Source organism: Myodes glareolus, chromosome 4 (assembly GCF_982192425.1).
Source record: "Myodes glareolus chromosome 4, mMyoGla1.1, whole genome shotgun sequence".
In the NCBI taxonomy this organism is placed as follows: Eukaryota; Metazoa; Chordata; class Mammalia; order Rodentia; family Cricetidae; genus Myodes; species Myodes glareolus.
Genome location: NC_142029.1, coordinates 73542148 through 73569414, shown reverse-complemented (window position 1 = coordinate 73569414; position 27267 = coordinate 73542148). Strand labels below are relative to the sequence as shown.

Genomic DNA, 27267 nt, shown 5'->3' with positions numbered 1-27267 from the left:
AGGTCCCAGTGTCCTCCACGGGCACTGTGCACAGGAGGAAAGTCTGGGGACTGTAACTGCTGGGGCATGGTTCAGGATCTTCCAGACTCTAGCCAGTGTGCACTTCATTCCATAGTGGTGGTGTTTGGTGTTTGTGTGGATTCTGTTTCTGGAATCTGAAATTCTCCCTCTCCATCTCTCTTATCTTTCTAGAAAGAAGTTCTCTGTATCAGTAAATTTGCACTTGTCAGTTTGTTTCAGTACACTTTTTTGGGAACTTGTCCAAAGTAGGCTAAGCAAATCTTAGTAATTTTTAAGGACAGGTTTAAAAGTTAGAAGTAAGGAGAGTTTTTGCTTTTTTTCGTTCTCAAGCAGAATTGGAAATAAGATGTTTCCGTCACTGATGAAGGGAGTCGCTGTGTGTGGTCAGTTTATGGTCCCTGTCGCCGGCACTGCTACCCACCATTAAGTCTCTTGTCACAGGGCATTTGAAAGTGATGCCATAAAGTGCATGTGGAGGCCCTGATCTCAGATATATATGTACAGAGGCCGCAAATGCACAAGTGTGCAAAAGTCTAAATAACTTCCCGAGTTAAGGAACTGGCAGTTGTGGCACTCACAGTCTCTCCGATATTTAGTAGGCATGACGTCGTTGTATGGCTTGTTATTCCTCATGTTTGTAGATTTAAGTACTTGTATTTGTGGCTGTGTGTATTCAGCATTATCCTGATTTGCTTATTTGTATTAAAGTTATCCTTTAATAGTTTGGGGTTGTGTCTGTAGTTTGAAACTTAAACTATCCCTTATCTACTGCTCACCAAAGGTGAGCTTTCATCATGTGTTGTTCAGTCATTGCACAACTGTTACATGGAATGGAACTGTATGCCTGGGCCCATGATTTAAATCTTAGTTATTTTACAGAAACTATTTGGATAATGATGATTCATATGTAGAAGCTAATTTTCCAATGTATCTTTTCATCTGGGCATTTCTTCGGGATTTATTCACATTTATGTTTTTGCTTCTGATTTTAAAATGATTTTCCTTTGTTATAGGATGAGCAGTTCTTAGGTTTTGGCTCAGATGATGAAGTCAGAGTGCGAAGCCCCACAAGGTCTCCTTCAGGTATGGCCAATGAAGCATGTGCTAAAGGTCTACATTCTGTTTGTAGAGTGTGGCTTCTTCCTGCCTTTTTGCAAGTAACAGATGATCTGCCCTCCCAGGCTGGGAAGTGACTCAGGAACTAGACTGCATGGGATGGGTTCTGCTGTCTATGCTTGCTAATCTTTCACCATGTGTTTCTGGGTCATACTTGGGCATGGGAGGTAGGCTCCACAGAATGGTTTTGGGAAATCATTTATCATTTTCTATTCTATAATAGTATTTATGCTTGTGTATATGGGGGGGGGGCAGGGGTTGGCCCTTAATTTTTTTTTTTTTTTGTAGAGATGAAATTTAGTGTACTGTTGTAAAAGGTCCTGAAACAACATGGCGATATATAGCATCATTTTACCTAACCCTTAAAAGGTTGTACTAAAATAAAGAAACTGAAAATTATGTGGGTGTTTCCATTTGTTAGCATTGTTTATCGATTTTCTCAACAAAGTTGTAGATCTCTAAGCAGTTTTCTCAGATGGTCAGTGGCTTCAGCTTTACCAGCTTGGGTAGTACAGTTCTCTGGAGGAAAGGCTGAGGATCTTTTACTGGGAAATACATTCCTCGTCTTGTCACCTTCCAGCTTCTTGTATGGTTTTATGTGGATAAACAGACTAGTTAAATATTTTGTTGTTAGATATTTTTACTCTGTTTGTGATGGTTGCTGCCATTTGGGTATCACTTAAGAGTCATTATATGTTACATAGTCATTTAATTAGATACCCAAGCTGATCTCTTTTGTTTCCACAAAGATAGTATTTCTATCTCGTGACTGGTACCAGTGGCTTAGACGGTGGCAGTGGTTTCTTTAAGAGGTGACGAAATCTTAAATTTTTTTATAGGAAAGGAACGTTAGGGATTCTCTGCTCTGACTCTTCATTAACAGTTGATAAAAATGAGGACACAAAATGACATAAGCAATTAGGTGGAACTGGTGTGTGGCCTTGAGTGTAAGAAGTTAGCAGCTGAGTTAGGGCCCTTCTCTTTTCCACTTTTTCCACTTGTCTATGAAAACTTCTTTTAAAAAGTAATATGGAAGAGGTTTTCAGAGTTGCTGGAGTCCTGGGCAGCCCTGTCAATGGCCACAGTGCTGAGGGCTCAAGTTCACTCTTTTTTTTTTTTTTTTTTAGATTTATTTATTTATTATGTATACAGTGTTCTGTCTGCATGTATGCCACCAGACCAGAAGAGGGCACCAGACCTCATTACAGATGGTTGTGAGCCACCATGTGGTTGCTGGGAATTGAACTCAGGACCTCTGGAAGAGCAGGCAGCGCTCCTAACCTCTGAGCCATCTCTCCAGCCCTCAAGTCCACTCTTAACTCACAGCTCTTTCACAGTGGTTCCCGCGTGAGGCTTTTCTTGGCTTTCAGTTTACATTGAAAGTTGTTTTAGGGCTGGAGAGATGGCTCAGAGGTTAAGAGCATTGCCTGTTCTTTCAAAGGTCCTGAGTTCAAATCCCAGCAACCACATGGTGGCTCACAACCATCTGTAATGAGATCTGGTGCCCTCTTCTGGCCTGCAGGCATACACACAGACAGAATATTGTATACATAATAAGTAAATAAATAAATATTTTTAAAAAAAGAAAGTTGTTTTAAAGCATCTGGATATGTTTTACTTAAGTGAGTTGTTATCTGCTTACAGTCCATTACTTTTGTTATCGTTAGTATATATTGATAATTGATTTGTAAACTCTTATTCTGTTAAGGGAAGTCTCCTAAGTTACGTAGTGAGGAATGCATTTGTGTTTATGTTACGAAGTTCAACCACAAGACTTTGTTGATTTCTGTTGTGTTGGAAATCTGCTCCATAGCACAGATATTCATAGAGACTGCGGTCTCCTTTGGTGCCTGGTGAGGGAAGTTTTGGTCTCAGAAGAATGTTGTACTATATAGCCCTGAAAAGCTAAGAGAGAATAAGAGAATACCATAGGCTTATCTTAGAGGCAGAGTCTTAGCTTTGTCTTTGTAACCCAGGTTGGGATGAAGCTCACTGTGTAGCCCCGGCTAACCTTGAACATGAGGTGATCATCTTTCCTTAGTTTCCCAAGTACTGACATTACAGTGTGAGCCATCATGCCTGGCTGCCATAGTCAATTCTTACTGCATTTTAAATACAAATTTTGTTAGGTGTTAGAGACAGTTTTGCTCCTTGACTGTCTTGATAATAGCTTTATAACTTGGGAAATTCCTCTTTGCAGCAAGATCTCAATGTGTGACCCTGCCTGGAACACCACAGGCAGATGAGGTTGACCTTTAACTTATGGGTAGTTTCCTGCCTCTGCCTCCCTAGTGCTGGGTTTACAGATGCATGCCATCACATCTACCTATTTCCTCTTATTTAGAATAGCAAAGATCAGTCTTAATAAATTGTTGATTTAACCTTGAATCAGTTAAGGTTAAGTCTTTTTATTACTTGGGACTAACTAGTTAAAGAAATCCTAGAAAAGAGCTGATTACCAAGCTCATAACACAGACCACTGATAAGCTCTCATGAGCATTTTCCTCCAGAGTAAAACTTCTTAGTTTGTTTTGCTAGAACAGATTAAAAAAATACAGGATGCCAAGCTCCTCTGGAAGGTGACTTTGCCCATGAAAGTTGATATTGTTGCTCAAATTTATTCAAGGCCATAATTATACATTGAAAAGTTGGAATTTTTATTGTTGTCATCATCTTGGTTGGGTTGAAGTTGTTTTTTGTTTTGATATATTTTTTTAAGACAGGGTCTCTGTAGTCCAAGACTGATCTGGAATTCACATACACCCTAGGCTGATGTCGGACTTGTCAGCCTCCTGAGTGCTACTGCTCTTAACTTAGGAAAGAAACATGCTCTCAAATGACACTCTTGGTGAGCTGGATAATATAGGACAGATTTTTTAAAACAGTTTTTCTTCAATTTTAGAAAAGAAAAAAAAAACCCTGCTTGTGTGAGAAGTAGCAATTTATTTTCTAGGTCACTTGTTCAATTAAAAACCTTACTTTGATTTTTGTACAAAAAAAATGAATACTTTTTTAAGGTGTAATGTTACTGATGATTTCTTTGAGGTAAATATTCAATGAAAAAATTGAAGCATAATTAAGATACAGTATTGACTTGGTAGTCCCAATGAATTCAGTACAAAAGGGCCTGTGCTAAATTATATTCAGCCTAGCTAAGACCTGAACTACACAGCTAAATATGTGCTCTTCATTGTTTAATTTCTATACACAGTTAAGACTAGTCCTCGAAAACCTCGCGGGAGACCTAGAAGTGGCTCTGACCGAAATGCAACTAGCCTCCCAGACCCATCTGTGTTCTCCCCTCTAAATAAATCAGAGACCAAGTCTGCAGACAAAGTCAAGAAGAAAGATTCTAGGAGTATAGAGAAGAAGAGAGGAAGACCTCCCACCTTCCCTGGGGTGAAAATCAAAATCACACATGGAAAGGACATTTCAGAGTTAACAAAAGGAAGCAAAGAAGATAGCCTGAAAAAAATTAAACGGACCCCTTCTGCTATGTTCCAGCAAGCCACAAAGATTAAAAAATTAAGAGCAGGTAAACTCTCTCCTCTCAAGTCTAAGTTTAAGACAGGGAAGCTCCAGATAGGAAGGAAGGGGGTACAGATTGTAAGACGGCGAGGAAGGCCTCCATCCACAGAACGGATAAAGACCCCTCCAGGTCTCCTCATCAACTCTGAACTGGAAAAGCCCCAGAAGGTCCGGAAAGACAAGGAAGGAACACCCCCACTCACAAAAGAAGACAAGGCAGCCGTCAGACAGAGCCCTCGAAGGATTAAACCAGTCAGGATTATTCCTTCCTCTAAAAGGACTGATGCGACAATCGCTAAGCAGCTCCTGCAGAGGGCAAAGAAAGGGGCCCAGAAGAAAATCGAGAAAGAAGCAGCACAGCTGCAAGGGAGGAAGGTGAAGACACAGGTAAAAAATATCCGGCAGTTCATCATGCCTGTGGTTAGCGCCATCTCCTCGAGGATCATCAAGACCCCCCGACGGTTCATAGAGGACGAGGACTATGACCCTCCGATTAAAATTGCTCGACTCGAATCCACACCAAACAGTCGGTTCAGCGCCACCTCCTGTGGATCTTCTGAGAAGTCTAGTGCAGCTTCCCAGCACTCCTCTCAGATGTCTTCGGACTCCTCTCGATCTAGTAGTCCCAGCATCGATACCACCTCAGATTCTCAGGCCTCTGAGGAGATCCAGGCACTTCCTGAAGAGCGGAGTAACACCCCCGAAGTTCATACTCCACTGCCCATTTCCCAGTCCCCAGAAAATGAGAGCAATGACAGGAGGAGCAGACGGTATTCGATGTCAGAGAGAGGCTTTGGATCAAGAACAACTAAAAAATTACCAACTCTGCAAAGTGCCCCACAGCAGCAGACCTCCCCCTCACCGCCTCCGCCTCTCCTTACCCCTCCCCCTCCACTCCAGCCAGCCTCCAGTATATCTGACCACACACCTTGGCTTATGCCTCCAACCATCCCCTTAGCATCGCCGTTTTTGCCTCCTGCTGCTCCCATGCAAGGGAAGCGGAAATCTATTTTACGAGAGCCAACATTTAGGTGGACTTCTTTAAAACATTCGAGGTCAGAGCCACAGTACTTTTCCTCAGCCAAGTATGCCAAAGAAGGTCTGATTCGCAAACCAATATTTGATAATTTCCGACCCCCTCCACTAACTCCCGAGGATGTTGGCTTTGCCTCTGGTTTTTCTGCATCTGGTACTGCCGCTTCAGCCCGATTGTTTTCACCACTCCATTCTGGAACAAGGTTTGATATCCACAAAAGGAGCCCAATTCTGAGAGCTCCAAGATTTACTCCAAGTGAGGCACACTCTAGAATATACGAGTCTGTGACCTTGCCTAGTAATCGAACTTCTGTTGGAGCATCCTCTTCAGGATTATCTAACAGGAAAAGGAAAAGGAAAGTGTTTAGTCCGATTCGGTCTGAACCAAGGTCACCCTCTCACTCCATGAGGACAAGAAGCGGAAGGCTTAGTACTTCTGAGCTGCCACCTCTCACTCCCCCGTCTTCTGTCTCCTCCTCATTAAGCATTCCTGTTAGTCCTCTTGCCGCTAGTGCCTTAAACCCAACTTTTACTTTTCCTTCTCATTCCCTCACTCAGTCTGGGGAGTCTACAGAGAAAAGTCAGAGACCAAGGAAGCAGAGCAGTGCTCCAGCAGAGCCGTTTTCATCGGACAGTCCTACTCTCTTCCCGTGGTTCACCCCAGGCGCTCAGCCTGAGAAGGGGAGAAACAGAGACAAGGCCCCCGAGGAGCTGTCCAAAGACCGCGATGCTGACAAGAGCGTGGAGAAGGACAAGAGTAGAGAGCGAGACCGAGAGCGAGAGAAGGAGAATAAGCGGGAGTCAAGGAAAGAGAAAAGGAAAAAGGGCTCAGAAATTCAGAGTAGCTCTGCTTTGTATCCTGTGGGTCGGGTTTCCAAAGAGAAGGTTGCTGGAGAAGATGTTGGCACTTCATCTTCTGCCAAAAAAGCAGCGGGGCGGAAGAAGTCTTCATCACTTGATTCTGGGACCGATATTGCTTCTGTGACTCTTGGGGATACAACAGCTGTCAAAACCAAAATACTTATAAAGAAAGGGAGAGGAAATCTGGAAAAAAACAACTTGGACCTCGGCCCAACTGCCCCATCCCTGGAGAAGGAGAAAACCCTCTGCCTTTCCACTCCTTCATCTAGCACTGTTAAACATTCCACTTCCTCCATAGGCTCCATGTTGGCTCAGGCAGACAAGCTTCCAATGACTGACAAGAGGGTTGCCAGCCTCCTAAAAAAGGCCAAAGCCCAGCTCTGCAAGATTGAGAAGAGTAAGAGTCTCAAGCAAACTGACCAGCCCAAAGCACAGGTACTTCTTCTCACTTTGCTGTTAAAACCAAGTTTACTGAGCCCTTCTTGGAGCAAATCTTAGTTAGGCTAAATGTTTGAGCTGCTAAGAGATAAGGTGGTAGTGTGTGCAGGGGTCTTTCAAGGACCAGTAGCATTTTCGAGAAGTAAAAGATTATGTTCTAATGTAACATAGAAGGGACAGTAGGTAGAGCTGGCTGCTAGTCTTAGGGTGCAGCAGTAGTTGGTTTCTGTGAATTGGCTTACCAGCTAGGAATAGCTAGCTAGAGCTGTATACGTTGATGACAGATCGTAAGTTGATCAGATATACTTTGGCTTCATTTAATTGCATTTACAACATGCACAGTAGTGTTTGTTGCTTATCTCATATTCAGGGTCAAGAAAGTGATTCATCAGAAACCTCTGTGCGAGGACCCCGGATTAAACATGTCTGCAGAAGAGCTGCTGTTGCCCTCGGCCGAAAACGAGCTGTGTTTCCTGATGACATGCCCACCTTGAGTGCCTTACCATGGGAAGAACGGGAAAAAATTTTGTCTTCCATGGGAAATGATGGTAAGTCAAGGAAATCAACCTTGGAATTGTGAGCAGACCTATTTATTTGCTTTCATTCCTAGATGCCAATAGACTCTGCATAGTTCATTAGACTGGATTTAAAAAACAGAAAAACAAAGCCAGATAGCTGGAGGGGATTCAGTATTTGAAGATTTTGTTAGAGGGAATGCCTCGAAAGGAAAATGTGAGGTGCCCCAGAAGACTGGTGTTGCAAGTCTAACTCCTGAAAGGGGAGAAGTCAAGTAAGAAGACCCTGCCTAGACTGCCATGCAGTAGAAGAAAGGTTTGGCAAGGCTGTCAAAGGCATCTCATATCCAAAAACAAGGTTAGTGCTTCAGCCACACTGAGAACCTGCCTGGGAGCAGCTGTGCTGAGTGTGTCCTATGTACCAGTGGTTTTCAGAAGGCAGCAGCTGGATCTCTTGGTCATTGATACTCCGTAGAATTAGAGGTCTCTGAGGCACTGTATTAATTAGGGTTTCAACTGCTGCTGTGATAAATACCAGGGTCCAAAGCAACTGGGGAGGAAAGGGTTTATTTCCTCTTATAACTTAACCCAGGTCACACTCCATCGCGGAGGGAAGGCAGGAGCTAAAGTGGAGGCTGTGGAGGAGTGCTGTTTCTTGGCTTGTCCTCATGACTTGTTAGCTTGTTTTCTTAGACAGCTCGGGACTGTGCCCAGGGGTGGCATCACCCATAGTGGCCTAGGCCCCCACTCTTTAGCTGCTTATCAAGAAAATGCCCCAGTCTGGTGGAGGAGGCATGTTCTCAATTGCAGTTCCTCTTCCAGAGAGCTCTAGCTTGTGTCAAGTTGACAAAAACAAAATAACCACCAGGACAGGCAAATTGTCATGATTGCTGTGCAGTTCCAAAATGCTGGGTGCTTTCTCTTAACAGAGTCAGTCACCTAGAGAGAGTTCCGAGACGCGTGCAGCTTATTCTTGATTTTCAGTTAGATTGTTTTGTTTTCAGTATTTGGATTTTTGCTTTCACCAAGCTATAAGGAGTAGGCATTTGAAAACATTTAGCTAATTATTTTAAGTGAGTTATTTGTATGAGTATATTATACATTTTTTCTATTTTGACTAGCAGTTCAAATAAGATTTAGTAGATCCAATGATACAAAGGGACTTTGGGAGTTTTCAAGAAGAAATTAGACATTCTCTTGAAACTAAAGACATATTTCTTTAACAGATAAGTCATCAATTGCTGGCTCAGAAGATGCTGAACCTCTTGCTCCACCCATCAAACCGATTAAACCTGTCACCAGAAACAAGGCTCCCCAGGAGCCTCCAGTAAAGAAAGGGCGGCGATCGAGGCGCTGTGGGCAGTGCCCTGGCTGCCAGGTACCTGAGGACTGTGGTGTTTGCACTAACTGCTTGGACAAGCCCAAATTCGGTGGCCGCAATATAAAGAAGCAATGCTGCAAGTGAGTGAGTCTTACTCGGAGGCAGTGACCTCATGGTCACACAGATTTCTCTTTACCCCTGGTTTGTCACAAAGATGCTTCAGAAAACCTGGTGTGGTCGCACCAATCTGCTCAGGTTTCCAGATTAGTTTTGTGATGTGATGAGGTTTAAACTAAGTATTTGTGACAGTATCATCTAGTAGAGCATTCTCAACAGTGAAAATGGTCTTTTTGTGCTCAGTTCAGTATGACAATCAATCGCTACATGGGGCCGTTGAGTACTTGCCATGTGGTTAGTGTGACTAAGGAGCTACATTTTAAAAAATGTTTTTAAAAGCTGGTGGTGGTGGTGGCACATACCTTTAACCCCCCAGCTCTTGGAGACAGGTGGATCTATGTGAGTTCAAGACCAGCCTGGTCTACAAAACAAGTTCTAGGATAGTTAGGACTGTTACAGAGAGAAACAAATTAAAAAATAATAATTTTAATTGTTTTCTTTTAACTATCTTCATGCAACTAGTGTCTACTGTATCAGCTAGGGTAGCTTTGAACAGTTTCTAAAACTTGACAGATCTGGGGCCAAAGAGATGGGTCAGCAGTTAAGAGCAATGACTGCTCTTTCAGAGGACATGGGTTCAGTTCCCAGCACCCACATGACAGCTTACAACATTCTATAACACTAGTTCCAGAAGATCTGATACCCTCTTTTGGTCTCTCTATAGGAACCAGACATGTACTCGGCACACATACATACATTCAGGCAAAACATCCATACATATAAAATAGTAAAATAAAAAATTTTAAATATTAAGCAGAATAAAATAATACTTTAAAAACTTGACAAATTTAGGCATAGGATTTTTTTTTGACTGACTGAAATTACTATTAATTATTATTATCATTGGGGTGTGTGTGTATACATACTTCCGTGCACATACAGAGGCCAGAGGAAGGTGTGCTCTGTGGTTTGGTCCTACTCTAGCACTCTTCTGCTTTATTTTCTTGGTTTCGTTCTGAACTTAGCCTGTGGCTAAGAAGCTCCAGAGCCACCTCTGACAATACCGGGACTACAACCATATAGGGCCACGTTCATTCCTTTTTATTTTCTGAGACAGGGTTTCTCTGTGTAACAGCTCTGACTGTCCTGATGTAGACCAGACTGGCTTTGAACTCACAGAGATCTGCCTGCCTCTGCCTCCCGAGTGCTGGGAGTAAAGGCATGGGCCACTGCGCCTGGCTTCACATTCAGATTTTTAACTTAAATGCTAAGGGTTTGAACTCAGGTCTTCATGTTTGGATAGCCCTTTCTTTTTTTCTCCTCCCACGGAGCTGTCTCCTAGCTCTTGCAGTCACTTTTAGCTTTATAGCATTTAGGAAACTGGAGACATTTTTTGCCTAAATCTCTGGACTCTTTTTTTTTTAATTTTTATTTTAATTTTGACTTTTGAGATTAAGGTCTCTGTATGTATTCCAGGCTTGCCTCAAACTTGTTATCTTTCTGCCTCCGCTTCCCAGTACCACGATTGTAGATCTGTAGTACTACATTTGACTTTCTTACTTTTGGAAAACGTTTTCATTCATATGGGTGTTTTTGTGGGTAGGGCGATCAGTGCTGGGGCTTGAACATTGCCTGCAAATGTGCTAGTCCAGTGCTTGCATAGAGCTATATTCTTAGCCCAGCATACGGAGCTTTTGATACAGACTTTTAAATTTTCTACTTTTCCAGTCAGTTTGCGGGCATACTTTCTGCCATCTGGAATGATTTTTTTTTTTAATGTATTAGGAGACTTTTATAAACAGAAATTCTGGCAACTGGGCCTCCTACACAGTGCCTGGCACAAGAGATATTTATCAAATGAATAACATTAAAGCTATTAACATAAAATATAGTTGACATTTTTTGTTGTTTACTCAGGGAATATAGTTTCTAGGAGACAAGAAGTAATTCTAAGCTGGGTGTGGAGGCTCATGCCTGGAATCCCAGCACTTGGGAGGTGGAGGCAGAAAGGTTGCAATGAGTTCAAGATTAGTTTGGATTATACAGTGAGAATATCTCAAAATAATTTTCATGTTTTGCTTTCTGAACTTAAGCAAGAATCTTGTCTTGAGATACTTGAGAGGCAAGAAGTAATGTAATTTACATATGTATAAAGGTACACAAACTCCATTTTCAGGTGACTGGATTTGATGTGAGCAAGGCATGTAGCTCATGGCAGACTGCTTGCCTTACACATATGAGACCTGATAGTCACTCCCCAGTTCCAAAAATAGAACCTTTGTTTGGGGCCAGGAGTATACTTGAGCTGAGGGTGGATTCAGTGCAGGTTGAGTCTTCAAGTTAGGTTTAAATTTCATTAGACCTAAACTAGGGTAAAATATATCAAAGCCGTGAGATGCAGCTGTAGTTTTGTAGTAGCAAAGGACTCGGCGATTTGTAGTTGATGCTTGTGAACATGAAAAGTGAGTCCCATGAGAGAGCAGTAACTACGCGACTAAAAAATACTGATCATCATGGCAGGTGCACATGCTGATGCCAGCACCTGAGAAGCAGGGACAAGGGACCAAGACTTCAGGATCATCCTCTGCTATACAGTGTAACCTGGGCTATATGGACCCTGTCTCAGAACAAAACAGGAAGGACAGGAGGCAGGCCAGAGAGAAAGGAAGGAGGGAATCCGTGATAACCTATGTGGGGTACAAGTCCATATTGAATTACAAGAAATGTGAGTCCCATTTCAAAGATAATATGACATTTGCTCCTTTCAGATCCTAAAGGTAGGTAAAACTGCTGACCCAAAGATTTTAAAAGTTCAGATTAACCTGAAGAATAAGTAATCCGTGTTCTGTCAAGTGACCCTGAATAGTGACTCACAGTTTTCTGCAGATAAATGAGCATGCATTTCATTTTTTCTCTTTTAAATGCAATATGTTTTATACGCTATTCTTTGTTATCCTAGGATGAGAAAATGTCAGAACCTCCAGTGGATGCCTTCCAAAGCCTACCTACAGAAGCAAGCTAAAGGTAGTGGTGAGAAAGGCCTCCCACATCTGTACTTTAATGTCATACAGCTGTGCACATTCAGTGTAAAGAGAATACTAGGTGTTTGTTTTTGTTTTTGTTTTTCTTTTAAAGTACTGCTCTCTCCCGGGGAGTTGGTGGTTGTTGAAGCTGGATGATAGGTACATGGGGGTTCATTTGACTCTTCTTTTTATATGGGGGTATGCTTGAAATTTTCCATAATTAAAAAACTTGTTTAAAATTCACGTAAAAAAATATACCTCTGCTCATTTCCTAGAGCAATAAAATCTCTCTGCATCACCTGCTCAATATGGCCTCAACTTTGTGGAGACTTTGAGCGCCAGCTTTGGCTGCAGGAGACTGAGAACGAGACCGTTAGAGATCTCTCTGTGTTTCTCTTTACCCTGAAACTTTTCTCACTTATGGATAGATGATCTTGTTTGTTCTCCTAGCTGTGAAGAAGAAAGAGAAGAAGTCTAAGACCACTGAAAAGAAAGAAAATAAAGAAAGCACTGTTGTGAAGAGCTCCGTGGACTCTGGTCAGAAGACTACCCTACCAGCACGGGAGGAGCCTGCCCCAAAGAAGAGCAGCGAGCCTCTGTCCCGCAAGCCCGTGGAAGAAAAAAGTGAGGAAGGGAGTGCCCCTGCGCCCGCACCTGAACCCAAACATGTCACCACTCCAGCTTCCCGGAAGTCCAGCAAGCAGATCTCCCAGCCAGCACCAGTCATCCCCCCTCAGCCTCCCAGCATAGCAGCACCGCAGAGAAAAGAAGTTCCCAAGACCACTCCAAGTGAGCCCAAGAAAAAGCAGCCTCCACCACCAGAGCCAGGTGAGTGCTGAAGGCAGGAAGAGTGGTGGAGGAACAGGCCAGCCAAGAAGCCCAGTGTCTCAAACAGGCTGTCGGTGCCTGAATGCTTGCATCCTTGTCATTGTTTGCACCTCTTTGTTAAAGGAAGTGGATTCTTTACTGTTACGTGACAGTAAAACCCGATGCAAAGCGGAAAGTTAGATTAGCTATGTTGCCATGTTTTCCTCTTTTGAGGTCTAGAGATTATTCGCCTGCCCCTCTCTCCACAGGCCATTGGTCTGAAAGCAGTCATTGCTGGCATTAGACCAGAATCTCTTTTGAATCCTTTAGGTCCAGAGCAAAGCAAGCAGAAAAAAGTGGCCCCCCGCCCAAGTATCCCTGTAAAACAAAAACCAAAAGACAAGGTAAGAGGAAAGCTGACTCTGCGATTCCTTGGGGATGTATTTGTTCCGTTCTGTAGGGAGCAGCCTTGACCGTGACATTCTCCAAACTGAATGAAATGGTCTTCTGCTTCTTTCTAGATGGCTCTGGCATCTCACAGAATTAAGGTGTAGGCTTTAGCCCTTTTTGTTTGGTTGGTGTTGTGTTTCTCTGGTCTCTTTTGCCTTCCTCTTGGTGGCCTTGCATGTTGTAGTCTGGACAGCAGTTTATTCTAACAGCCATTTGCCTTGAGTTTTGCCCTCTGAGTACTTAAAGGACATTTGTCTATATAAGCATTTGTCTGTGCCCACTGTTTCTTTTTTTGTGGATGGAGAGAATTTCAGAATTTTCTGAAGATTATCCTTTCCTTCTCTTGAGATAGGGACTCACTCTGTAACTCTTAAACTGGCCTTGAACTCTCAGCAATCCTGTTTCAGTATCCAAAGTGAGCCACCACACCTAGCTCCCTCTCTTCTTCTATAGAATGCTTATTCTGAAACGTGTTTTCCATAGCTAAGAATTGGCATTTGTATTCTCATCTGTTGCAAATGTGAGGATAGTGACTTTTTTCCTACATCTGTTTTATGTCTTAGGAGAAGCCACCTCCAGTAAATAAGCAAGAGAATGCAGGCACTTTGAACATCCTCAACCCTCTTGCGAATGGTATCAGTTCTAAACAGAAAATCCCAGCAGATGGAGTTCATAGGATCAGAGTGGACTTTAAGGTAAAAGTGTTTAGTGATCATGCCTTTTCAACAGTATGACCTAAAGGATATGTGTTGAAAGAGAAACAGCACCCACTAGAGGTATGAATAAGAACTATAGTTAACAGATGGGTTCAAGTATGGGAGCCTAGTTGGTTTTCCGAGACAAGAGTTTCTCTGTGTAGCCCTGGCTGTCCTGGAACTCGCTCCTGTAGACCAGGCTGGCCTCAGACTCACAGTGATCTGCCCGTCTCTGTCTTCCAAGCTCTGGGATTAAAGATGTACGCCACCACTGTCTGACCAAGTTAACAGTTTTTTAAAGCAGCCATTCTTTCGGACTAATGGAAGTGAAATAAATACTCTTGGCATTTTAGTGTCATTCTGTTTTTATGCTTTTTGTCCTTGTTTTCCATTGTAAAGCTTCTCTAAGTGATCTTTCTCTCTTTTTCCACAGGAAGATTGTGAAGCAGAAAATGTGTGGGAGATGGGAGGCTTAGGGATCTTGACTTCTGTCCCCATAACACCGAGAGTAGTTTGCTTTCTCTGTGCTAGTAGTGGGCACGTAGAGGTAAGGCGTCCTGCTTGTCTGTCTGTGTGTGATGGTGGATCGCTGTGCTGTGCACAGAGAAATAGCTATTCATTTTGTTAGTAGTTAGCAGGTACTGTACCCTTGCTTAAACTAGCTACTGAATTTTTTTTGAAATTTTTAGAAATTTTAAGAAAGAATCTAGTGGTAAATATTTTCATCTCTTTAATATAGTATTTATTAAAGTTCTTACTTTTCTCTTAGAATAAAAAAGGTTGCTATTAGTTTTTATATTGAATATCTGAATATAAAAGCTCTTAGCAGTTATTAAGAAATGGAAAAATACAGTGCAGAAAATGGACAAAAGATAAAGATAATTCATAAAATGACAAGATCATTGTTCATATGGTTGTTTTAAGTGCTGGGATTGCTTCAGACATAACAGAGATGGAGATTGCTCAGTCTGCCATGCTTCTTCCTTCATAACCAAGTGCTTTGCGTCCAAACCCGCCCCACCCACAGGAAATGCTTCCTTTTGTACATCAGTCATCGACTTCTGCGATGAAGCAGGTTTTCTTTTGTAGGCCATAACTATTCAATTTAAATTGTGTTTACCTTTGTATAGTAATCTTAGAATTCCTTATTTTAAAAAGAATTGGGAGGTGGTGGACACTTTTAATCCTAGCACTTGGGAGGCAGAGGTAGGTGGATCTCTGTGAGTTTGAAGCCACTCTACAGAGCAACTTCCAGAACAGCCAGGGCTGTTACACAAAGAAACCCTGTCTTGAAAAACCAAATGTGAATAGAGTTCCTTTCTCTGCTCTTGCTTATATGTATGTATTTTTCCCAAAATACAAAATGATTCCCAGTCTTTCAGCTAAGATCAAGTGTAAAATAAAGAATGAAATGTATGTGTTTTATATATATGTATGTATGTATGTATGTATACACACACATACACATATAATCCATTTCCTAAAAACTGTGAGCAAGTTTTAAACAAGAGTCGTTGTACTTCTATGACTGTATTTCCTGGTGCATCACTGGCACCTAATTGCAGGCTTGACCACTTGTCCCTGTAATAAAACAGTTTTGTTTTTATTTTTTGGGTTGTACTTTGTATTTTGTTTTTATTTTGGGGGTTGTATTTTTTTTAATATTATTTTCATTATTTTTCTTCTCTTTTTTTCTCCGAGACAGGGTTTCTCTGTGTAGCTTTGTAGCCTGCCCTGAAACTAACTGTTGTAGACCAGAGTATCCTTGAACTCACAGAGATCCACCTGCCTCTGCCTCCCGAGTGCTGGGATTAAAGGCATGTGCGCCACCACTGTTTGGCAGCTTTCATTATTTTTAATAATAATGTGTATGTGTGTCTGTGTTGTGGTATGTACACTTGAGTGCTGGTATTAAAGACATGCGCCACCGCACCCAGCTTACGCTTATTTTTAATAGTCTTGGCTATGAGACGAAATTTGTGTACATTGCACAAGGAAGGTTGGGTGTGCAGTTTTCTTCATGTACATCCTGTTAGACTGCAGGATTCACATTTTGGTGCATTGGGAAATGGTATTATCACCTGTAGATGCCTAGGACCTACATTATGGAGCTATTATTTCTTTCTGCATCTTGGTTACACCCTTTTCCTAATCTTCTTGCTGCAGTTTGTGTATTGCCAGGTGTGTTGTGAACCCTTCCACAAGTTTTGCTTAGAGGAAAATGAGCGCCCTCTGGAGGACCAGCTGGAAAATTGGTGTTGTCGCCGCTGCAAATTCTGCCATGTTTGTGGAAGGCAGCATCAGGCTACAAAGGTAGAAGACCTAGTAGTGGCAGTAGTGAAGCTCCCATTCCCGCCTTCTGCACCAGGATTTTGTATTGTTGTTACTATCTCCGCTGACAGTTTCTCTGTCTGTCTGAAGATAACTTCTTGAATTTTCTTTTAATTTCTGGGAAATAACAGAAAATGACTTTAGGAAGTAAAATCCAAAAATAAGTAAAATCTATCTGATGAATTTACTTATTACTGAGTGGCTTTTGAGAGGATAAGCCTCTGTGTTTCCTGGGGAGTAAGCAATGTGTGACAGAATCTAAAGTGTCTCAGTCAGGCTGGGAACAGGATCTATGAAGGCAGTGTGATTTGTGTTCTCTTGCTGTTGTCTTTCCCTACAGCAGCTCCTGGAGTGTAACAAGTGCCGAAACAGCTATCACCCTGAGTGCCTGGGACCAAACTACCCCACCAAACCCACGAAGAAAAAGAAAGTGTGGGTGGGTACAACACACTGTGCTAACTCCACAAATATTGTTGTGGCCGGGTGAGGCTGGTGACTCGCAACAGTGTTCCCTGCTTTAGTGCCCCGTGGAGCGATTGTTTAACAATAATCTCAGCAAAGAAGTCTAATCTAGGAATAGCTGCATGAATCTTTTTAAATAACAAACAACACTAGCCTAAGAAAGTCCCACTGAATGAATGCCTTCTCTTTTTCAGATCTGCACCAAGTGTGTTCGCTGCAAAAGCTGTGGATCCACGACTCCAGGCAAAGGGTGGGATGCACAGTGGTCTCATGATTTTTCACTGTGCCATGATTGTGCCAAACTCTTTGCTAAAGGTACCTAGTGATGATATTTGTGGGGGACTAAGTGGAAGGAAGTGGAAAGCTCTGCTCACTATGTCACAGATGTGATTTAGACAATTGTTCTGCTCTTGCTCTTTTTCTTTCTAGTTTGTTTTGTTGTTTTGTCTTGAGACAGGGTCTCTATGTAGCATTGGCTATCCTGGAATTCTCTGTGTAGATCAGAGTCACCTTTAACTCACAGAGATCCACGTGCCTCAGCTCCCCGACTGCAGGGATTAAGGGTGTGGCCACCATCCCCTGCTTCTTTATTTGCATAGACAGCCAGCTTGGAACTTTTTTCTAACGTCTATAGGAAGAGCTGTGGGGGAGTTTTATTATGCTCACTAGAAACACCTGCTCTGAAACAGTAGCGCCATATTGTAGTAAACATACATTGAGTTCAGAAAGGCGTTCGGGTGGTGTCTCAGCATTTCATTTCAGCAATTACCCTGGAAGTCACACCTGATGACACAGGAGTTCAAGGCCAGCCCTGGGAACTCAGCAAGAACCTATCTTGAAGTAAAATGTAAAGGGGCAGGGGAGAGCTGGGGTATTGCCAGTAGAGTTTTTGCCTAGAGATTGCAAGGCCTTGGGTATAGTCCTTAGCTTGGCAGAAAATAACTGCTAAGACTCCAGCTAATACACTCAACCCACAGTCTTAATGACTTGCAGTAAAGGTGATAAGAACTGACTGTCATTTCTTTTCTCTGTCTTTGTCTTGAGTCATTGTCTCACTGTTCCCTTCTCGGTGTTGGGATTGCAAGTTGCCTCCACCCCCAGCATAGGATACTTTAGATAAAGTAAACAGATATACTTAAAGATATTTATTAAATAGTAAAAAAAAAAATACAAGGGATACATTGGTCAGTCATATTTATAAAGGTTGTACTTAGAAATGAGTCTTAAAAAGTGCTGGTCTGAACTCTGAATATAAAAGCCGCCAGAAGAATAAGGAGTGAGTGAAAATGAGGACCTGACCACGCCGAGTAGTATTGTAGATGTGAGGGAGAGAGTACCAGAGGCATCTGCAAGAGTCCAGACTGGACTGGGGGTAGGGCAAGAGAAGAGAGAGGGAAGAACCAAGAGGGCAAAGAGACCAAGAGCTGAGGACCAAGGTAGCACATGGGTAAACTGGCAGGTTTATGTAGAAATAAGAAGCTAGGGGAAGAGAAATGAAACCCAGCCTCTGTGCTAGAGAGGTTTAAGGTAGAAGGTTGAGAGGAGGCATAGGTAGTGAGTGAGCTTTGTCCTGGCTTTCTTTGAGACCTGACAAGGAAAAAAATTTAAATAAATTATTTCTTACTCCTGTGTTACTACCTCTTTAAAAACCCAAACATTATGTTTAACAGAGATGGTGTCTTTTCTGATTTCCACACACACACGCACACCTTTAGTGCTAAACCTTAATCCTCCTGCCTCTGCCTTCAAGTTACAGTTGTACACCCCCACACCCAGCCTCCAGTCTTTTTGTTATGTTCTCATTACAGTCTACCTCATGACACTTAGAGATGTCTCAAGAGACTGAGTGGTGTGTTCTGTGAATGCTCTAGGAGCTCAGGCTATCCTGATACCGCAGATGTGTGACCGTCCGGTGTAAGCACTCTGCAGGTATTCATTAGTGACTCCGGAAGACTGTGGGTTTAGACTAGGGTAACACATGTAATCCAAAGGCTTTGAGACCGTTGGTGTGGGCCAAAGCATTGTGTAACCTTGGCTTTCAGGAAACTTCTGCCCTCTCTGTGACAAGTGCTACGATGATGACGACTACGAGAGCAAGATGATGCAGTGTGGGAAGTGCGACCGGTGGGTCCACTCCAAGTGTGAGAGTCTCTCAGGTACAGCAGGTTGGAGGCTTTTGTTGTTGTGTTCAGTCTTCCCTAGTGTTGCACGTACAGCGCTAAGACTCTGGGGTGTCATTTGGGTTCTTTGTAGTTTAGTGTTTAGTCTCCAGAATAAGCAGCTATACTGGCTTCTCACTGCTGTGACTAGTTAGCGGGAGGCAGGCTTCATTCTGGCTCATGGTTTAGAGGGCTGCAGTCCATCATGGTGGAAAGGCACTCTGACACTAGCCAGAAAGCGGAGAAAGGGCAATGCCAGTGCTCAGCTGCCTTTTGCCTTTTCCTCTTACATTCTGTTTAGAAACCCTAGCCCATAGGATCACATGCCACCTACATTGAGGGTGGGTCCCCCTCAGTTAAACTTCTCTAGAAACCCTCTCCCACACACCTAGGTACATTCGGTGAGCCAGAACCCTATCAGATTGGTTGTGAAGGTGAACTGTCACAGCAGTGTTATTTCATTTGTGCTCATTTCTCTTAAGCACTTACATTTCTGGGCACCAAACCCTACTGGTTCCCCAAACCTCTTGGCTTCATTTGTGTTCATTAATAATATCCTCTTTTGGGGTCAGAGTGTGAATATACAATGAGATAATGGTTCTCAACCCCTATGGGAGTCAAATGACCCTTTCACAGGGTTCACCTTAGATCATCAGAAACCACAGATATTTATATTACAATTCATAACAGTAGCAAAACTACAGTTATGAAGTAGCAGCAAAACAACTTTATGATTGGACGTCACCACACCATGAGAACTGTATTAAAGGGTCACAGCATTAGGAAGGTTGAGAACCACGGCTCTAAGAGATGACCAGCCTAGCTCAGATCCTAACGTGCTGCTCTGTGGTCAGTGGGACACTTAGCTTTTCTCCCTCTCCCGCCCTTCGAGGCCCCTCATTGTTTGGTTTTGTTTTCCTAGATGAGATGTATGAGATTCTATCTAATCTGCCAGAAAGTGTGGCCTACACTTGTGTGAACTGCACTGAACGGCACCCTGCAGAGTGGCGACTGGCGCTGGAGAAGGAGCTGCAGGCGTCCCTGAAGCAGGTTCTCACGGCCTTGTTGAACTCTCGGACTACCAGTCACTTGCTTCGCTACCGCCAGGTGGGCCAGAAAACTTGATCTTGGGTGTTTTAACTAGTAATGAAGTAAGGCTGTTTCTGTTTTCTGGTTAGCTTTGCTTCATTCTTTATTTACTTTTTATAGTGTTTCTTATCTTGGTCATAATATTAAGGATTTTAGAGCTAAGACTAGGACCTTGTGGTTGGAGGGACGGCTCAGCAGTTAAGAACGCATCTGCTCTTGCAGGGGACCCAGGTTTGATTCCCAGTGTGCACACTGTGGCTCACAACAGTTCCAGGGAATCTACTATCTTCTTCCAACCTTCCTGGGCACCAAGCATACATGTAATGCACATAATACATGGAGGCAAAGCCTCATAAAATAAGATGAATAAATCTAAAAACAAAACAAAACCAAAAAAAAAAAAAAAAACCAAAAACAGAATAGGACATTTGGTGGAGAGGAAATAGGAAGTGGGTGCATCTTCAGAGACCACGCTTTTAAGCTGTCTGGTCCTGTGTGGTAGGTTATGCTTGTAACTCCAGCACTTAGGAGACAGAGGCAGGACTGTTGCTGTGAGTTTGAGCTTTACAGAATAAGTAATTCCCCATCTCAAAAGACAAAACAAAGGAACTTTGGGCTTCATCTGCTATTATTGATGAAGATTCAATAAAGGACTACAAGAGAGCAGCCTGATCTGAGCTGCTTCTTGGAAAAAGCTAATTCTGACTGAAGAGTTGGGACTAAGGAGACCTGAGTCTGAAGTCAGTTTTGGCAAGCAGCGTAAGAACCCATTGTGGATTTCTCATTTACAAAGTGGTCGTTGAGAACATAAGCAGTCCCCCTGGGAAAGCGAGTGCATTACCCGAGCACGGAGCTAGGTGCTGCTTCATCTTTCAGTATAAAGTCCCAGCTTTTAAATCATTTTTATCATGTTTTATTTTGTGTGTGTGCGCGTGTGCATATGCCGTGGTATGCAGAATTAAATTCTCTTTCTACGTTTTGGGTCTTGGAGGTTAAACTCACGTTGTGAGGCCGGTGGCACACCGTTACCCACTGAGCCATCTCTAACCCCTAAAGTCCCATTTTTGGAGAAGGAAAATTAATGGTTATCTGGTGTTCTCCAAGGATTGGACAGTTTTGGTCTTTTAACAGATTATTAAGCACAGTGTTTACTGTTTTCCTAGACAAGCCATTAGAAAATAGTTCTCTAGTTAAGAAATCTCTGGTTATTTTCATGGTCTGTATTTCTAGTGCCATCTTACTAACTTTAATAGAATGTGCACAGATGCCTCATTCTTGATGTTTGATAACAGATGATAACAGAAACCTCTTTACTGCCACAGGCTGCCAAGCCTCCAGACTTAAACCCTGAAACGGAGGAGAGCATACCTTCCCGAAGCTCCCCAGAAGGGCCGGATCCTCCGGTTCTCACTGAGGTCAGCAAGCAGGACGAGCAGCAGCCCCTAGACCTGGAAGGAGTCAAGAGGAAAATGGACCAAGGCAACTATGTGTCTGTGGTATGTCTCAAGCATGTGACCAAGTTTCAAGTGTTTCTTTCAGTCTCCTTGACTCTTTGGGAGTACAGCTGGGTATAAGTAAATTTCAGAATAATTTGTCTTGTTATATAGATGTTATGTAGATTCAGGTTCCTAGAATATGAGTTATTTCAACTGTGTGTTTCAGAAGGGTAATGATGTGGTGGTACCTAAAATCATTATTTGAGTTGATTCTCCTGAGTTACTTATATTTTTATGTTACAAGGAAGCACCAAACTTCTTAAGGAAAATGCTAATGTGAATTTAATGTGTCTCCCTTTGTAAGCTTAGATCTGAATATTGGGCCTTCTTTATTCATTTTTAGAGTGGTACCATAAACTTAATGTTTTAAGAATTTATAGAGCAAACTCATTCACTGTGTCATTCTTACTTGCTATTGAGTTGCTTATTCATTTGAGTACAAATATAGAAAACCAGGTTTTGGTCACTTACATGACAGAGCCAATTTGTTTGCATTCCTGCCTTATTAGCCTGGCATCTCTTGTTTGTCTCAAGTTAGTTGTGAACTAAAGGCCTCAGAGAATAATTACACCGTAGTAAAATGGGTTGTGGGTTTTCTGTTGAGCTCCTGAGCTAGGTGACGATGGAGGAGGGAGGAGGTGGTTTTGAGAGCACAGTACTGTTTCGTGAATAATTAATGTTTTATTTTTGTATACAGTTGGAGTTCAGTGATGATATTGTGAAGATCATTCAAGCAGCCATTAATTCAGATGGAGGGCAGCCAGAAATTAAAAAAGCCAACAGCATGGTCAAGTCTTTCTTTATCCGGGTGAATGAGATTAATTAATAGTTCATGGGGGATTGTTTTTGTTTGTTTTTGGTTTGGTTTGGTTTGGTTTGGTTTGGGCAGGATTTCTCTGTGTAGCCCTGGCTATCCTAGAACTTACTGTATAAACCAGGCTGGCCTCAAACTCACAGAGATATGTCTGCCTCTGCCTCCTGATTACTGATAATAAAGGTATGCACCACCACCGCCTGACCATTAGTTGATATTTTTAATGCTCACTATCTGTAATGGACCTGTGAATACTTTCTCTTCTGTTATTTGTTTTACGATGTGGTGGGTTTAATTTTTTTCTCTAATTCTTTAGGAGGAGATTGGGAAGCTGATAAGGTTACTAATATGAATGCTCTTTGCCTTGGCCTGAAATTATCCTCAAATAGACTGAGACACTGGTCTTGGGTTGGTTTTATTTGGTTTCTACATGGATCTTCTCATTTGAATTCTGTTTGTTTGTTTTCTTTTAGCAAATGGAGCGGGTTTTTCCGTGGTTCAGTGTCAAAAAGTCCAGATTTTGGGAGCCAAATAAAGTATCAAACAAGTGAGTAACAGTAGCTGACGACAGATCAGACGTCTTGTGTGTAGACTGAGGCCCACAACAGATCGGACGTCTCAATTGTACACTGAGGCCGACAACACATCAGACGTCTTATGTGTAAGACGTCTTAGGCTTAGGACTGACGACAGATCAGACATCTCGTGTGTAGACTGAGGCTAACAAGAACCAAGGTGTCTTATGTTTGCAGACGGGGTTTCTGGGTCATTTTAGTACTAGAAATCAGGCAGCTGAGATGTCTTCTGTGCTAGTTTGGAAATGACAAATAATGTTTGTGTTGGTTGTGGGCTGGTGCTTTTTCCATCACATTTGCATTTATCTTATAGAAGACATGGTGTGACATTGCATGTGGACAGTATGTGCTGGAACCATGTCACTGATCTTAGTGTAAAATCTGTTTACTTAGTTCAAACTGACTTTCCTTGCTTTTGATTCTTAATATTTAACCTTTAATTTTTATTCCAGCAACCTATGTATTTATTTGTTTATTTTGGATAGCATTATCATTGTTTCTGGATATTTAACCAAAAGTTATGCATGCAGTCTTTCCCCTACTGCAGTACTAGGTAGTGAACTTCATATATACTAGTCAAATATTCTACCACTGAGGTCCATCCCCAGTCATACAAGTCACATGTTAAGATAGTTATTTAAGACGGGTGTGGTCGTATTTACCCGCACTCCCTGCAGTTGGAAGACTAAAGCAAGAGGATCAGGAATTCAAGGCCAGCCTGGACTAGATTGTGAGACCCTGTTCCAAACAAAATTAAATTTTTAAAGTGTTGAGTATGGTTAGATGGTTTTCAAACTCTGTGAATTGCTCTTAAATTCTATGCAGGGCTTATACATGGGTCCAAGACCTGCTGATACCAAGAGTTGATTGTTTTGTATGGCGCTGGGCATGCCCTGGGCCCTTAGTAAATACTTGTTGATCGATTGTTTCCAGCAGTGGGATGTTACCCAACGCAGTGCTTCCACCTTCACTTGACCATAATTATGCTCAGTGGCAGGAGCGAGAGGAGAACAACCACACTGAGCAGCCTCCTCTAATGAAGAAAATCATTCCAGCTCCCAAACCTAAAGGCCCTGGAGAACCAGACTCACCCACACCTCTGCATCCTCCTACACCACCAATCTTGAGTAAGTCATCAAAATGAGTAGACATTACCTTCTCACTGGATGCATGTGATTGGCTTCGTGAATCTAAATTTAATGTACTCAATATCAGAAAGGAATTTCAGATAACACAACTATAAACACCTTATAAAAAGTTTATTTTATAGACTACTTAAGCTGAAATCTCCCTTAAAAAACCATAGTATTACTAATTTTAACAGCATATCTTTGGGGTTCTAAGGTACTGATAGAAGTCGAGAAGACAGTCCAGAGCTGAATCCACCCCCAGGCATAGATGACAACAGGCAGTGTGCACTGTGTCTGATGTATGGTGATGACAGTGCTAATGTAAGTACATGGGATCCTGGTTAATAAAACCCTAATGTGTAGCGCGCGCGCGTGCGTGCATGCGTGTGTGTGTTTGTTTTGAGACAGACTTCCTCTATGTAACAATCCTGGCGTCTGCTTTGTAGACCAGGCTGGCCTAAAGCTCACAGAGATCCACCTGCCTCTGCCTCCCAAGTGCTAGGGTTACAAGATGTGCGCCACCACTCCGGCTAAGCCTTTTATCCTTTGTCAGTACTTGATAACTGTATTTAATTGTGAGTTTATGGCAACTAGAGTTATTTTTGTTTCTGTTTCCATTTTGAGACAGGGTCTTACCATGTTATTCAGGCTGGCTAAGAATTTATGATCCTCTTGTCTCAGCCTCTTTAGTAGCTGGGATTATAGACACGTAATACTGTGCTTAGCTTTAGAGATAATTTGTCTTTAAATGTTAGATAGTTTTTAGATGTGTATGAATGTCTTACCTGCATGTATGTACGCACACCACATGTGGAGTTTAGAAGAGGGTGTGAGATCCTTTGGAACTAGAGTTATAGATGCTTGAGAGTCGTTATGTGTGTTGGTGCTAGGAACTGAATCCAGGTTCTTTGCAACGCAACAACTGCGCTTAACTCAGCCAACTTCAGTCCTGGCCGTAGAGAGTTTTAAATAACTGCTGAGTTTCTTCAAAAGGTGATTTACCTTAAATGAACTTATTGATAACTAATCCTCAAAATATTTCATGAAGTCTTAATCAGACTGAAGTTATACATTATATAGCCTGGGTTAATGTAATGTAGTTGAATGGTCAAGAGCCCCAGTTCTGACAGACTGCCTGAATTCATTCTGTGCCTTCCTGCCTACTAACTAACTTTGACAAGAGCTTAGCCTCAGTGACCCTCAGTTACATCCTTAAAATGAAGACGATCATGTCTTTTTTAATTCTTACTTTTATTTTATGTGTACGGACACAGATGTATGTCTTTTCTTCATGCATGTCTGTGCATGCAGTGCCTGAGATAGGGCATCAGATCCTCTGGAACTAGAGTTACAGATGTATATAAGCTGCCATGGGGGTACTAGAGTCAAACCTGAATTCTCTGTAAGAATAGAAAATGCTCTTAACTGTTGGGCCATCTCTCCAGTCCCCAAGAAAATAATTCTTAACCTAGCATGTTTGTAAGGATTAAATTAAACAATACATGTAAAATCTTTGTTTAATGCCTTTACATTGAGAATTTAAAGTGCATCATTTGGGGGAATGTGGGTCAGTAGCAGAATATCTGAATGCGTGAAGCCCTACTTCAATCTTCAGTCCACAAGCACTTCGGGAGAAAAATTTTTAGTGCAGTCTGAGAGAATTAAATTTTTTTTTTCTAATCTGTAGTTTTGGAGCCTGTCCTACCTAGAACTCACTCTGTAGACTAAGCTGGCCTTGAACTCACAAAGATCTGCCTGTCTCTGACTCATCAGTGCTGGGACTAAAGGCATGTGCTACGACTACCCAGCTGAGAATTGAATTTAAAATATGTTTTTTAAGTAGTTTGCACACTTATATAAAGTTTTCGTATATTGATCTTTTGCTTTCAGTGAAATTACAAAATATTTTCATTTTATGAAAAAAATAGAATATAGAAGAAACATTGAAAACTGGATTATGATTCACTCTCTAAAGAATTATAGTTGCTTTCTTGAAGTGTCTTGTCTGAGATAAAGTTAATATGAACTTCTTTGGTATTATGTTCTTTAGGATGCTGGCCGCTTGCTCTACATCGGCCAAAATGAGTGGACACATGTGAATTGTGCTTTGTGGTCAGCAGAAGTGTTTGAAGATGATGATGGATCACTAAAGAATGTGCATATGGCTGTGATCAGGGGCAAGCAGCTGGTAAGAACTTAGTATGTACATTTATGAAGTGGACTCAGTGTTCTGGGAGGGAATACCGTCTCCCTCATTCTTGACAGTGTTGTCAGTAGCTTGCCAGTAAGTACTGGTGTGTTGTAGGTCTGATCCTTTGAAAAAGGAAACAAAAGAAACACAAAATCAGGGCCCAGAGATATGACTGAGCAGTTAAGAACACTGACTGCTCTTCAGGGGATCTGGGTTCAATTCCCAGCACCCACATGGCAAGTCACAACTGTCTGTGACTCCACTTCCAGGGCATCTGACACCTTCGCACAGACACATATACAGGCAGAACACAAATGCACATGAAATAAAAATAAATAAGTCATCAAAAACAAAAGCTTTTAAAAAGAAATAGAAAAAGAAAGCAGCATCTAACTTGAGCATCATTCAGATATACGAGGAACATCAATTTCAGAGGCCCAGTTAAATCAGCGTTCTGAAGTTCCACAGAATAAACCCATGTATGTGTGTGAGGTCAAAGGAAGATGGGAAGTTATCAAAGCAGCTGAGAACAGTCACATTTAGAAGCTAGAGTTTGGTCATGAAAGATTACCAGAAGGATCATAGCCAGTAGACAAATAACACATGAAAGGAGAATGTGTGGGTTGTGGGAAGAACAGACAAGAGGACACAGACTAATAGAGTAAGAGTGACGAGGGCTTAGCGAATGGAGTCTTTGAATCATGGAGTAAGGTAGTTTAGCAGTGACATCTAATACTGCAGAACTAGTGTGCTAGCTAGCTTTATGTCAGCTTGACACAGCTAGAGTTATCAGAAACGGGAAATCTATTGAGAGAAAATGCTTCCATAAGGCCATTTTCTTAATTAGTGATTGATGAGGAGGGTCCAGCCCATTGTGGGTGGTATCATCCCTGAGCTGGTGATCCGGGGTTCTATAAGAAAGCTGAGCTGAGAGCTAGGTAGTGGTGGCACACACCTTCAATCCCAGCACTTGGGAGGTAGAGGCAAATAAATATCTTGAGTTTGAGGCCAGTCTGGTTTACAGCGAAGTCCCAGGACAGCAATGGCTACACAGAGAAAGCCTGTCTCCAAAATAATAAATACAACAACAACA

The 27267-nt window shown here is 42.1% G+C and overlaps 1 protein-coding gene across 6 annotated transcripts in view; it reads left to right on the top strand.

Moving 5' to 3' along the window:
• The window catches only part of Kmt2a (lysine methyltransferase 2A), an 82498-nt gene that overhangs the window by 30960 nt on the left and 24271 nt on the right, over window positions 1-27267 (top strand). For 2 of the 6 annotated variants that reach the window (XM_087905597.1, XM_087905594.1), the window contains exons 2-21: window positions 1035-1104; window positions 4349-6996; window positions 7370-7547; window positions 8741-8975; window positions 11912-11976; window positions 12426-12803; window positions 13113-13186; window positions 13796-13927; window positions 14361-14474; window positions 16094-16240; window positions 16599-16694; window positions 16915-17035; window positions 18763-18885; window positions 19802-19986; window positions 21291-21464; window positions 22162-22272; window positions 22752-22825; window positions 23787-23980; window positions 24198-24304; window positions 26034-26171. In XM_087905597.1, the coding sequence (XP_087761723.1) occupies window positions 1035-1104; window positions 4349-6996; window positions 7370-7547; window positions 8741-8975; window positions 11912-11976; window positions 12426-12803; window positions 13113-13186; window positions 13796-13927; window positions 14361-14474; window positions 16094-16240; window positions 16599-16694; window positions 16915-17035; window positions 18763-18885; window positions 19802-19986; window positions 21291-21464; window positions 22162-22272; window positions 22752-22825; window positions 23787-23980; window positions 24198-24304; window positions 26034-26171 (5364 nt within the window). The remainder of the gene's footprint in view (window positions 1-1034; window positions 1105-4348; window positions 6997-7369; window positions 7548-8740; window positions 8976-11911; window positions 11977-12425; window positions 12804-13112; window positions 13187-13795; window positions 13928-14360; window positions 14475-16093; window positions 16241-16598; window positions 16695-16914; window positions 17036-18762; window positions 18886-19801; window positions 19987-21290; window positions 21465-22161; window positions 22273-22751; window positions 22826-23786; window positions 23981-24197; window positions 24305-26033; window positions 26172-27267) is intronic. The other 4 variants (XM_087905598.1, XM_087905595.1, XM_087905596.1 and 1 more) reach the window with 4 other exon arrangements.